Source organism: Accipiter gentilis, chromosome 15 (genome assembly GCF_929443795.1).
Source record: "Accipiter gentilis chromosome 15, bAccGen1.1, whole genome shotgun sequence".
NCBI lineage: Eukaryota > Metazoa > Chordata > Aves > Accipitriformes > Accipitridae > Astur > Astur gentilis.
The window spans coordinates 9906978-9921426 of record NC_064894.1 but is presented as its reverse complement, the minus strand read 5'-3'; the positions used below and the strand labels follow the sequence as shown (position 1 = coordinate 9921426).

Genomic DNA, 14449 nt, shown 5'->3' with positions numbered 1-14449 from the left:
TCAATCAGGTTTTATTTATATTTTAAAAATATTCATTCAAACAAGGATTTTCACCCAAGAAGACAATCACAGTGGGAAAACTCACTATATATTTTCATTTAGAGTCTGACACAGGTTACAACTGTTATCAAAATGCTCAGCAAGAAAATTTGGTTTACCATACCAAGGATGGTAAGCGGCCAAGACCATCAGTCTTTACAAGCCAGGAAAAGAAGTCTATAAAGAAAACAGCAATGAGATACTGCATTATACCTTGAAGAAATCTGTCTTTTCAGCCATATATCTCAGATTGCCTTGAGTAAGAGGAGGTCTGATGACCACAGCCACTCTTCCTTGGTTAGGGCTAAGAGGCTGAGCAGTTTCCACACTGTTCAGATTTTCTCCAGTGACAAGAGCAACTGATTGAGTCAATCCAACCAAGTCCATCACAAGGGAAATAGTAACACCCTGAACACTGAAATCGCTTGCTTGTTTGCAAGCATTCATTAAAGTCTGTAGCCACAGTGGAGGCTGTACTTGTTCACAGTCTGAAATAAAAATCACAGATTATACATTCATTTAACAGTTTTAAATATTATGTATTTTTCCTCTTATATCTCATAACCATATGCACAATTGTCCTTTTTCTTTCACATTTCAACCTGCCCATTGTATGGGTTTAGGAAAATGTATGCAGGAGAAAGATACTTCTTGATGTATCTCTGTCTTTAATCTAATTAAGAATGCAATACTGTATCACTTCAAACATTTAGTAAGCAAAAATAAATAGGAAAATTTGAACAAGAGAAAAATAAGTTGTATGGAAATGCATCCATGCAATTTCATGTTTTAGACAAAACGACTTTTAGTAGTTTGCACATCCTTTCATTCACTTTCCTCCTTCAGGAGATTCTTGACCAGCAATCAAATCTTAACTTTGTAGTTTGTAGTCTGGAATAATTCTGTAGTATTTTTTATATATGTAACAATATTATATATGTTATATTATATAGATATTATAATATACATACATAATTATTTACATATATTATTTATATATCTAAGCTAAGTTTAAACTACACACCCCCCCCCCCCCAAAAAAAAAAAAAAAAAAAAAAAAAGAGGTTTTCCTGGCAACACTTTAGAAGTAAAAGTATCTGTGAAAAGTGATGTTTTGGGTGGAAGAAACTTGATCCTATTAGATCATACTCTGCTTTCACTGTAGGGAGTTGTTTTCCTCTTCTTACCACCCCCTCACTTAATACCACACACTGGCCTCATAACACAAGTGTCTTTCTCTGAAGTTCACAGTCAACTCTCCAAGTGAATAACGCACTCTTATTTCAGAGGTACAAAAGTAATTTTTCATAAAACTTCAAAAGGACCCTACTGATCATGTTCCTAAAACAGGTAAATGCTTCTAGAATCAGACACAAGTGCAGAAGTGTTATTTAATAGGCACAAACACAGCAACTGTTTAGAATTAAGAGAAGGACGATGCAATTTCTAATTTATATCCATAATAGTTAATTTTGCAATGTAAATTAGAGCCTAAATATAACTGACAATTCCACATAATGTTCCAGAGTTTACAGATATAAACATTATTCTGAGCTTGACTCAGTTCCCTTTTTAATTTCTTCAATTAAAAATACCACACATTTATCTGAGAAATTAAGCGTAGAGCAAAATTTAAGCACAATTATGTTCCATCAACATCAGATTAATTTGGTCTCCTTCAAATAAACAGACTGATGACTCTCCCCGTTGATTAAAGGCAATTGGTCACATCACTAATGCAACCCATCAAAAACATGTTCCAAATTTAGAAACCCTTCAATACCAACAGCCTCTTCTGCAGTAGAAAAATATATCAATAGATGAAGAAAACGCTGGTGTGCGAATTATGGTAACTACCTTCTCCCATTCACCATTCTCTGTTCCGCTGGCATTCTCGGTTATGGGAAGCAGGGCTCCTGGGACTGTTATGCAGCCCCATTCCCAACACTATTCCTGTCCACCCTGCCATTCTGTACAACAGATGTTGACATACGAAACAAAATCCTTCCCATTGATTTCAACTACCTATAATTTATGTTTATTCCTCAAAGTCACACTGTTTAATAGACTGCAAATGCAATACCACAAATGCGAAGGTCCAGATGATGAACAAGCAATGCAAATCCAAGACATTTAACAAAGTGGAAAGGATTCCTAGAATCACTGCCTTCATGAGAGGCACATACTATTCAAGCTCTACAGGCTTTCTGCTTTAGAGTTTACAAGGCAGAGATAATCAGAAGTACCATATCCACAGAAAAGTAATAAGCAAGCAGCTGATTTTTTAAGAATTTTTAGTCTTCTGCCGCAAGACTCATTTGTAGGCTGCTAGTATTTGGAAAAAAAATAAAATTAAAACCCCCATATTTTTCAGGGTCATGCTATAGAAGACAAATATCCTGTGCTAGATCTTTTACAAAAGGTAGCACCCCTTTAGCATTGCAATAGCCTTAATCAATAAACAGCTGTATCCAAGTTGCCTTCAACTGACATAAATATTTGATATGTCTGGATGTCACAAAGTCAGCTCTGCTCCTGGCTGTATAATGAAGACATATACAACATATCTTAAAGACCACAGGAATAGAAGCAGTAGTCATGTTAAATCAATGTGCTTGTTTCCAAAAGCCAAAAAACCCTATTCATCTCCAAGCAGTGCCTACGGCTTACCCTTTTAATAGATTTTGAAAGTTGTGGATAAGAACAAAAAACTGCAACCGTGCATGAAGTTTCCTAGAAAAATAAAATCACAGAAGACAACTGGCAGTAGCCAAAATTATTATAACTATTTCTTGCCTGCTCCAAGCATATCTACCATGATACCATTTTAAGGCAGCAACTCTCAAGCTACAGACCAGCAGTGGAACCAAAATTAGAACTGTAAATTGAAGACTTTACAAACTGTAAAAAGGAATGTCCATCTAAAATGTCACATTTTACAGTAATCCAGAACTGTCAACATTTTAGGCACATTTTTGTATCTGTATCTGAATGTGTTCACCGATAAGTGAACACATTCACACTTCACAAAACCCACCATTTTTATTTTGTTTTCTAATGCAACTGTAGCTAGATGAATTGTTTGCAAGAGCTGTTCCTTTAATAGGAGCAGAGTAAAATTAATTAATTTCTTATCTGGTATGATTTTTATTGGACAGCAGTGTATAATTTCCATGTATTGCACAAAGTGATCTATGTGCACATCAATCCAAAATTGCTAAAATGAAGCTAAAAACATACTTGATGTCAGGTGTGGCTATTACCAAAAATGACAAAGAAAACATTTTGGATCCATACAGTAAAAAGGAACATCTGAAAATTTAGATTCTACTCTCAAGGTTCAGTTTGCATAATTTACATTTGTCACCCCAATATTAATTAGTGTCAAATCCCATGCCAGCAATATTCTTAAAATCTATGAGAAAGTAGTTTAGTTTCCAAAAAGCAAATCAATTGATACAGAAGGAAACTTCCATTTCTGAGAGCAACAGCAAACAGTAACACACACAAAGCATGAATACAATTACTTATAATTTTTTTTTGGGGGGGGGGGGAAATTAATATTTTAAAAGCAAACAACAAAGAAGAGTGCAGCTTACCAACTTCAGGCTTCCCAGGATGTAATTCCGAAGTACGATTTCCTTCAGCAATGTAAACAGGAAAGCTTGAACATTCAAGATACAGCTGACAAGCAGCAATGAAGGCAGGAAGGTATTCTTTCGGTGTTTTTTTCTTGTTTGTTTTCTTCACCTTAGCATCAACTTGTGATTCTCTGTCCCATTTTGTGGTCTGTCCTTGCTCTCTAGTGGGGTCTACTGGAAGCTCTGCCCCTAAGGGCTGAGACAAGGAATTACTCTGAATGATATACAGGTTGATAAATCTGGTTAAAAACTGCTGGACATACTCCAAACAGCACTGCATTGCAGTCTTTTGGATCGTTTTCCCACTTCGAGTTGCTGTCCCCTGTGTCATCATGGAAGGAGGCTGTACAATGGTTTCCTCAGATCCTACAGTTGATGCTGTCTCGGTCTCTGAGGATGTGCTACCAATAATAGGAATGCCCGGTGCACTGTGACCTTCATTCAGTGCTCTATCAATGTCATCAGTTGTATCTGCCTGGTATTGTACAAACTCAGTGAACCCACTTTCTGATGATCGACTGCTTGGAGGATTTTCACCATCTTCAAACACTTCATTAGGATTTTCAAGTGAGACTGACGGCACCTGAGTGAGATAAAAGTTTAATGATTGTTCAAAATGGGTGATTCAGGTTCTAGAAAGAAAACATTTATTTGCTTCTCCATTTGAAAGTAACAATTTTATTCCACAGTTTTAAATCTATTCATATAAATATATTTTATGCAAAATTATGTTTGGTGTTTCAGTAAGCTTGCCAGACGAAGCTAACTGTTAAAAAAAGAAAAACATTGTTTATCAAGTAAAATACTTAAAATATTACTGCTTTTAACATTTTCTTCATATCATAATCATGTCTATTTTTTATGAAAGAATGCTGAAATGCATAGGGACAGGTATTATTAATTTATACAGCACCATAAACTAAAATATTCATACATCAAAGAAAACCCCTCACTTCCAGCAGGAAGCAGGACATTGAACTATGTTGCTTACAGTCACTTTAAGCTAGCAAGATTCTTTTAATACTTTAGGTTTTAGCATGTTCTAAAAAAGGACTAGATATTTATCTGTTAATCAGAAACTGCTGCAGTCATAAAGGAGTAAAACATGCCTGCAGGCAAAGGAGACAAAAAGAAGATGTCAGCCAAGAAGAACAGGAATATTTGAGAGAATAGGAAAAAGTATACAATTCTCTGACCACACTTTTGAAGTTCCCACTGTACAAGTAAATAACCACATTAAATTATTTTAACCTAATAACTATCTAGATGTACTACTCATAGAAAAAACACAATTATTAAAGTTTTGTCTCATTAGGAAGGCAGGATCAGAGTCATGTAATGTTACAACTGTAAGTTGTCAAAACACCTTAAAGTGAACTGTGGAGCTATAAATGAAGAATAAAATCTTTCATAATCTAAAAACATTTTTCCCACTTCCACATTTATACTAATAAAGCCAGCTCAATTTCTCAATAAAATTTATGCTCTTTGACTTAAGAAATTGTCTACTAAATGTGGATGGAATCTTAATTCATAGATGTATATATGGTATAACTTTAACTAGCATCTTTCTTTTTGTATACTAATCCTGAGATTTGGAAGTTGAGGATTTTTTTCGAATACAAAGTTATAATTATAAAAGAAGAAATAAGCTTCATTTAAGAACTACTAACTATTTGCAACTAGAAAGAAAAAAAAAACACCATCTCCTAGAAACAAGAAAGAATGGTTGTTCCAGCAACAACAGTTCTTCATGACTCATCATGTGCCTTAATTCCTTATCAGTTCAGAATATGCACAAATCTGATGAATGATTTTTATTCAAAAAGAAGCCATAGCAGCTTTCTGGGCTGCTCTAGCCCCCTGTAGTCTTGTTGGTAACTGGTAGCACAGTCTCTGCATCCTGGCGAGAATGAGAAACAACTTGTAGTGGTTTAACCCCAGCCAGTAACTAAGCACCACACAGCCGCTCACTCACCCCCCCTCCACCCAGTGGGATGGGGGAGAAAATCGTGAAGGAAAAAGGTAAAACTCATGGGTTGAGGTAAGAACAGTTTAGTAGAACAGAAAGGAAGAAACTAATAATAATAATAACAACAATAATAAAATGACAATAATAATAAAAGGACTGGAATATAGAAAAAAAGTGATGCACAATGCAATTGCTCACCACCTGCCAACTGGTGCCCAGTTAGTTCCCGAGCCACCCCCTCCCCACCAACTCCCCCCCCTCCCCATTTTATATACTAGATGTGGCATCACATGGTATGAAATATTCCTTTGGCCAGTTGGGGTCAGCTGCCCTGGCTGTGTCCTGTGCCAACTTCTTGTGCCCCTCCAGCCTTCTTGCTGTCTGGGCATGAGAAGCTGAAAAATCCTTGACTTAGTCTAAACATTACTTGGCAACAACTGAAAACATCAGTGTGTTATCAACATTCTTCTCATCCTGAACCCAAAACACAACACTGTACCAACTACTAGGAAGAAAATTAACTATCCCAGCTGAAACCAGGACACAACTTAAACAAAATCCATGGATCAGTGGGAGTAAATGCAGGGAAAGACATGTCCACATACTTCTCATTTAGCTATCTTACCAGCGATGGCAGATGTTGCCCAAGATCTAACAAGCCCAGAAGTTGTCTTGCTATCTGACATCCTAGTCACTAACTGTCTTAAATACAGAATTTGAACATAATCTAAAAATTTGAATAACTTTGTCATGAATAAAAACAGAGACACCATTATAGAATCGCATCTAGCTTTACCAGAGATAGAGTAAGAATGAAAATGAAAATTTGAGATAGCTTTCACTGTATCCCATGTTAATATATACTAAAAAAACTTGGAAAGACCTAAAGGGTGACCCTGTCTTATAATATACAATGTAAAAGAGATCAAAAACATGGTAATTAATGTCACTATCTCTTAACAGAAGCCATGACCACATATGAGTCAGTTGTAATTGAAAGAAAAAGGCCATTGAAGGTTCAAAGGGCAACATTCAATAGAAACAGGCTTTATTAAAAAAAAAAAAAAAGCAGCAAAAGAACAAGAACAGGCAGGTATCAGCTGGCTAGAAAGAATGGACAACATAAACATAAGCCAGCAGTGGACCCTTCCGGTAAAAAAGGTCAATGACATACAGGACTGTATCAGCAAAAGTATAGCCAGCAAGCCAAGAGAAGTGATCAGTCCCCTCTGCTCAGCAGGTTTAAGACCACATCTGGAACACTGTGTCCAAGTTTGCCCTCATTAGTACAAAACGAACATTGAAGTACTGAGTAGAGTCCAGTGGAGGGCCACCACAGGAGCTTCCGACATGAAAGGAAAGCTCAGAGTTGGATTTGTTCAGTCTTAAGAATGCTAAATTGTGGAGGGGGAAAAGGTGTCTTTATTACTTTCTATGACTTTCCATTACATAGTTAAAAAGATGGAGGCATGCTCACAAATCCACAGTGAAAGAACAAGAGGCAACGAACACAAGCTGCAACAATGGAAATTCTGATCAAATAACACAGTGCAAACAACCTGTACAGAGAACTTGTGGAATCTTCACCCTTTGAGTTACTCAAAATTAAGCTGGATATGATGCTGAGTGACCTGACCTAGCTTTAAAGTAGAATCTAACTTTGAAATCAGCCCTGCTTTGAGCAGTGACCTGCAACTGTCACTTCCAACCTAAATCATTCTATGATGTTCCTCTAGTTTCTTCAGCTGGAGAACAAGGATTTCAAGGCATGTCACTTATACCTTACAGAGCCATGGTTGCGTAGACCAAACCAGACAATGTAAAAGAGAAAGAGAAAATGCTGCAGGCTGGTTTGTTTCTTCTATTTCTTTAGTAAATGATTCTAAGAACTTAACAGTGACAGTAAAATAAGTGATTGGTATTAATCTGATGCACATTAACTGGGTGAGAGGAGAATTTACATATGCCTGATACATAACCAAAATGGAGAATTCTTTTGAGTCCAGTTATTCTACATAAGACTCTTGAAGTGCATTACAACTTCAAACCTTAGCTGATTAGTTCATTCTCAGGCCCTGATTCTGATGCGATTTATACATGTATAATATTAAATCTAGATTAAAATCCTTAAGAATCAAGACCTTTTACCACAATGAAGTGCACAACTATAATTTCTTTTGATGATCCAAGTTTCACATATATTGTTGTATATTAAACTAAATCTAATCAAAGACTTGTAGGTGGTTCTGCACAAAAGTAGAAAGCCCACTTTTCCTTTCCACAGAAAAAGATTTTTTCCAAGATGCTGCAAAACATAATTAGTTACCCTTTTATTTTCCCATTCTTTGATGGAGCTGCTGTGTCCACTAGGAAGCTGCAGGATACCATCTGTTCCAGCAGATAGCAGTGGAGGTTGAACCTTACTAAGGATCTTCGAGCAGAGTCTGAGAGAATCAGTAAGCTCAGACAAGTGCAATGTATGAAGATGGCTCGTCAACGCAGAAATCATCCTGAGCAACAGCTGAGGCAAGTGCTCTGTCTGTATTTCGATATAAGTCTCCTAACAAAGTAATAGCAAAAATCATTAATTTTAACACCAGATTCTGCCCTGAAAGTTATTTTCTATAACAGTGCTACCTATCATTTGCTTAACTGTGCCCTAAACATGTGGAACATGGAAAAAGGAAAATTAATATCTTAATATCCAAGAAGAAATACATGCTTTACTTACAAAATATTTACAAAATTAACTTTACAGTTGGGTAAGCAACAAATAGAAATATATTTAGCTCTTTTTCAGAATTTTACATCTTGTTCATTACACAGCAAACACATTACAAAACATAATAAGGCTAAAAAATGCTACTACTATTATTTTAATAACCTTAATATAAAATCTTAAGAATGAAAAATAAACAAGTTATTAAGAACTAAAGGGAAAACAGGCTGATTGCCATACCTGACACAGCACTCTCATACTTCTAGTAGGCTTTGAAATGAGAAAGCAAAGAATTGAGGAAAGACAGGTATAGAAAACAGTTCCAACAGTCTTTGCTACATTAAGCAATGCCAACAGAAAAAGAAGATACATCTTACCATGACAATTAAAGGAGCCTTAAAAGAAAGCTGCATACCTAAACTAGCATATCAAACTACAAAAGACTATACTTGTAACAAATACAGTGTAGTTTTAGAGAAAAGAAGTCAAGGACAGACAAAAATTTTCAGGTATAAGCATCATAAAACCCACTTCGGTTATATTCAACCAGTTTATCAAGAATCATACAACGAAACCAAAATGTGTCCTAAAGGTGTCCACCAATTTATGGCAATATATTTTCAGGAAAAACAATTAATAAAGCAGATATAGTATTTCTGTAGACTGTAATTATACAGAATCCCAGTATTAGCAATGAATAAAGCAATTCTTACCAAAGAAACTATATCCAATAAAAAATCCACTAACAAGCAGAAATTTGTCAGGGGTAACTCAGATTGCTCACTACCACCTCCAGGCCCAGTTTGAAGTCTGGCATGTAATGTCCTCCTGCAAAATTCAAATAGGGTTTTACAATATTCCCCCCATCCCCCCCCATTAACAATGTTTCTGTAACTTAATGCAAAGCTATACACATCAGAGAATCCCCACAAACAAATAATCAATCTCATTTTATTGTTAAGTAGCTCATTTAGCCCCATTACATGCTTTCAGAAAAAGCAGCAAGCAGCCTTTCACTGTAAACCAGTCTTCATTCATAAAATAAGGAAATTCAGGCTACAAAAAATTGCATTTGTGACTCCACCATAAACAGCAATATTTACTAGTATAAGCATGGGCACCAATAATAGAATTAAGGGATAGTGCTACTGGAAGCACAGTAATTTTGAAGAGATCTAAACCCAAGGCATTAAACACTTGAGATAAAGACAACCAAAAATGAAATAAAAGGCCCATGAAGCTTTAAAGCTGTGCAAGAAGAAAACAAAACAAGCTCTTCTAAACATCTGCTTCAACTCCAGCTGACTGCATTGTTTTACTATTAACAAGAATTCATAATCTGATGAGTTTTAGTGCCGAGTGAAGTAAGAACACAAATCCCCTGTGAAATCATGTTGCAATCTGACTATATTACAAGCAAAGGATATGAACAAAGGAATAAAATTTTGTTTCTCCAATTCATTTATTCTGCCGGGGGTGGTGGTGAGGGCAGTGTCACATTTTCAGCAACAGTTAGTTATGCTAATCCTTTCCCTCTGTTTTGGAAGGGTTCATGAACATATATGCCAGGACTGGAAAATGGATTTATTTGAAATAATACAAGCATTACGGAAACCAAGTCTGAATCAGTGACATTAAGTATTTATCAAAATATTTTAAAAATATTTAAAAAATCATATTTAAATTGCATTCTGTCAGTAACCTACGTTTGAAAAGTAGAACTCTCCTTAACCAATACCTCCATTGGGTTACTGTATCTTTCTAATAACAGATAATTTTCTTCTTAAAACTAGCAGCCTGCTTTACAGTTCAGTGAAATGGTCCCTTTGTGTAAGTCATAACACAAATTCTTTTTCACATTCTATGCTCCTACCCAGAAAGACCTACCATTTCATAAATTACTCACAGATTTGTTCAACTGTAATACCTCATAAAGGGTGACTTGAATTCAACTCACTGAACCCTTATCAAAAATAGCTTTGAGAGAAGGCTCAATAGCAGTGAGCAACACTTACACAGTAGAAAACACTAGATACAAGAAATCCTATTTTTAATTTTTAGTGGGTAAAAATAATAAGAAAGAGCCTAAGACAAATTCAGAGGGATATCTGAATCGCTTTAAAAGTAATAACTGTGATTAGCAATCAGACTAGATGATATAAAGATAACTTACAAATTCATGGTTTAAAATCAACTGGTTATGTTTTCACTTAATGGGGTATCTTTTTAAACAGGAAGACAATAACTTACATAACAGAGCAGCTCATGTAGGAAAAAAAAACAGAAAAAACATTCTTCAGATCCCATTTATTATTAATAAGGCAATCTGGTACCCATGCTTACAGTAACATCTACTTCTATGTAGAGAAATTCTCACCTGCTCGTTAGTTGGTTGTAGACTGCTTTCTTTACTTTAGCAATTCAGTGCAATACACAAAAATTAAGTCACAGACATGTTGGAAAGGATTTCATCTAGTCCAACCTCTAATTCTGAGCAAGACTACTAACAACGCTAGATAAATTCAGCCAGAGTTTTGTCTAGCAGAGTCCTGGAAATCTCCCAAGGAAGCTCCAACAGCCTTCCTGGGTAACCTGTTCCACTATGTTCCCAGCAAAGCTTTTCCAAAAGCCCAACCTGAACCCCTGAGGCACTTGTTGCTGTCCTTACCATCAGCCATTACCAAAAGTATAGCTGTATCAACTTCATAAATGCCTTTCAGAAAGTCATAGGCTGCTATTCGAGCCCGCTCTTGCCAGGCTAAAGAAACTCACCTACCTCAAACTCCCATGCAGTGGCCTATGACTCTGACCATCTTAGCAGTCCTCTACTAGAACCTCTTCTGTTTCTCAACACTCCTCCTCAAGTAGGGTGCCCAAAGCTAGACATGATATTCCACATGTGACCTTAGAAATGCTAAGTGAAAGGAAAAATAACTTCCTTTCACATGCTGACCACGCTCCCCCTAATGTAGCCCAAGACACAGTTTTCTTTACTTATGACAGCACACTGGGGGCTCATAGACAAGTTAGTGTCCAAATACCTTAATATATTATTAAGCTATTCCATAAGCAATGAAAAAAAATTTTTCTACAAATTTCATTTGAAATCCCTACATCATCTATCCCTTGCAACAGCAGTAACACCTGCTCTCCGGTGGTGGTCCCCCTACCTCCCATTAATATTTTCAGTTCTTGCTTATTTACTATGTTCTCTCCCATAGCCCTCTTTGCTACATACAGGACTCTCATACTTTTTCTTCCCTAAAAGGGCAAGGCAAAAGATAACATATTCCACTAGCCACTCTTGGTAAAGCTGATGGGTTTGCTAGACACCCATTGAGTAATCCTGTACTGGACAGACAGAACAAAATAAACTAGCTTTGAGATCACTCTGGAGTTTTCCCTTCAGCAGAGGTGCTAATTCTGTCTTTTGATTTTACCCAGACACTGAGTTTGTGAGAACTCAAGTTGCTGAGACCATGAATCACATCTGATTGAAATTGGCCAAAATATTAAAGTTAAAGGGATGAGGAAGAAAAAGACTTACAGACTAAATGATCACATTAGAGTAACTTCTTTGAAGAAAAGAAGCTTATGAAACAAAAGTCAACTTCAACTTTACACACATGGAAATTAAGTATTATAACCTACCTACAACATTCTTCAAACCAACGAGCAATGTAATCCCACATATAATAAGGCTCAAAGGAATTAAAGAGAAGATTGGCAGTTTTAATCAATTCTGCTGTTTTCTTGTTTTCTCTCAGTTTGCTGAAAGAAAATAAAAAGAACATTTATATTTTTACATTTCATTTCTGAGTTAGGTAACTACACATCACAGTGAGTTTACCCACTGCCAGTTTACAACAAGAAATTTTTCTCCCCTCATCCCTACAGTGGTTGTTGCTCTAGGGCTCAGTATATGGGCAGGTTCCTCATATCAATGTCTTTTCACAGTTGCTAGGTTTCTTCTCTATCCTTTCTTCAGTATTTGTCTTCTAACCACATTTTTAAAGATCTGTTTTCCCATAATCGTTCCTACAGCTGTTTCTCCACCCAGCTTTGAACTTCCCTCTTCTCCCCATGTTTTAAGATATTCAACTCAAATCTTGAAGCTCTTTTTATCCCTGTCTCTGGCTGTCTTGTAGCACTCTTCATTTTTACTCTAGAAGACAGCTCATCAGCCCACGTTTGGTGGTTTTTTGGTGGTTTTTTTTTGAAGAACACAGATGTAAAGAATGCCACAACTAATCTATACCATTGACATACTGACTTCCAGCTGTATCAAGCAAGCATTTTTGTCATGGATAAAGAATAAAACATATGCTAAATATTATTAAAAAAAAAAGCCATAGCCCTTATTGAACACAGAAGTTGCAATTAATATCAATGGATCCTGTATCATGAAGAAACCAGGTCACAGTCCCACAGGCTTCACAGTCATGGTTTCAACAACAAAAAGATATATTATTTAATACAAAATACAGTATACTCATTATTCACCTGCTTAGCTGTGTGTGGTCTTTGTTGAAAGAAGGTTCTGCCTGAAGCTCCAGTTCTGCTTTGCACTGTGTATATAATGTTCGAAACACTTCAATCAATACATCCTCTAGGATCGCAGGGCCTAGGGAGAAATACCAGCAATCACAGTCTTATGCGTTATAGTACCGCTAACAGTCCACATCTAAAAACTACCCAAATCATTAGCTAGCTTTGGTCACTGAAACCATAAAATTCCTTCTGTTCAATTTCACAAACCACCTCAATTTCAGAAGCTTTTTTTGCATGCCAGAAATACACAAGCAATTGCTATTCCCAGGAGTATACAAAGCACAAGCAGAGTTCTTTTCCCATACAGTTTATGTACGATGACTGCTGGATACAAACACACCTAGTTCAAAAGCTATGCAGTCACATCAGTATGGGCCACATTCAAGCCAACAGACTGTGTCTCTTTGAAGGATTATTAGCTCAGCTCAGTAACATGTAAATGTGACTACATGGATTCCTGATCAAAGGTAGCTTTCAACCAAACAGTTTCAAATACCCACCCATAAGCTAGCTCATGCTGTTATCATATGGAAAATATACTCAAATATTTAAATGCAAATACGAGGTTAAATATTTTGAGCATCTTCCTTTTAATTTGAGGCATGTTTTCTTTAATTCCAGATATAGTCTGCAGGATACTTTTTGAAATAGCGCCTCCTTCAGATTTGACCTAAATCTCAAGTTTGAAGAAAAAAAAACCAAACTTATTTTGAAGGTTCACAAAGTGATTCTGCTTGAAATATCATCCTTTGCTTTTTCATGCTTTTTCCTAACCTCACTGAGCTGCCTGCAGTGAAAGTGCGCTCACTGAGTTAAGCAGAGATCCTATTAGCTTCTTCCACCTCAGTTTGCTGAAAGAATCCTCATACCTCTGCTTACTTCATGAAATCTTAACATAGACATTGGCTCTGAAAATTTAAACTGACCTCCAGAAATCACAAATTACCAGGAAGATGACAAATTATTGTCAGATACTTTGTTCTTTGCAGTCTGTCTTAACCACTTCCATTCAAGTTTACTGTTTAATTGTTGTATTTTTACGCTTCTTTATCCCATCCCCAAATCTTAGGATAGACTTCAAAAATTATTTTGAACTTTTCAGTCACCTCCAAAACTGTTATTGCAAAGAAAAAGGCAAGATATTCAACACTTAACTGTTGTAAATACTTTTGCCTCACCTACTTTTGTCCCATACTCCTCTGCAGATAACTGCTAAAAAGTGCATTTGAACACTTAAAATAGGGGAAAGGAAAATTAAGAAAAAAAACCCAACACCAAAAAACCCACCAAACAAATGACCCACAAAGCCAAAAAAATACTGGCTTCCTCTGGATAAATTCTTCCAAGAAAAAAAAATAAAAAAGAATGTTTTCTTGTTAATCTCTCTTATCTCTTTGTATATTAGAAGAAAGAGCAGATTATTCCCAAAAGCAACAGCTGAGATTTAAAACAGTGAAAATCACTATTTGATTAAAGAAATGGAAAAGATCCAATCTGCATTTCTTCCAACATGGAGTCAGTTCTCTT

General features: G+C 36.1%; 1 protein-coding gene across 4 annotated transcripts in view; it reads right to left on the bottom strand.

Moving 5' to 3' along the window:
• DOP1A (DOP1 leucine zipper like protein A) overlaps window positions 1-14449 on the bottom strand; it is a 69991-nt gene that overhangs the window by 29831 nt on the left and 25711 nt on the right. For 2 of the 4 annotated variants that reach the window (XM_049818303.1, XM_049818301.1), the window contains exons 10-16: window positions 12875-12995; window positions 12023-12142; window positions 9085-9199; window positions 8612-8641; window positions 7979-8212; window positions 3639-4263; window positions 253-527 (exon numbers count right to left, since the gene is read on the bottom strand). In XM_049818303.1, the coding sequence (XP_049674260.1) occupies window positions 253-527; window positions 3639-4263; window positions 7979-8212; window positions 8612-8641; window positions 9085-9199; window positions 12023-12142; window positions 12875-12995 (1520 nt within the window). The remainder of the gene's footprint in view (window positions 1-252; window positions 528-3638; window positions 4264-7978; window positions 8213-8611; window positions 8642-9084; window positions 9200-12022; window positions 12143-12874; window positions 12996-14449) is intronic. The other 2 variants (XM_049818304.1, XM_049818305.1) reach the window with 1 other exon arrangement.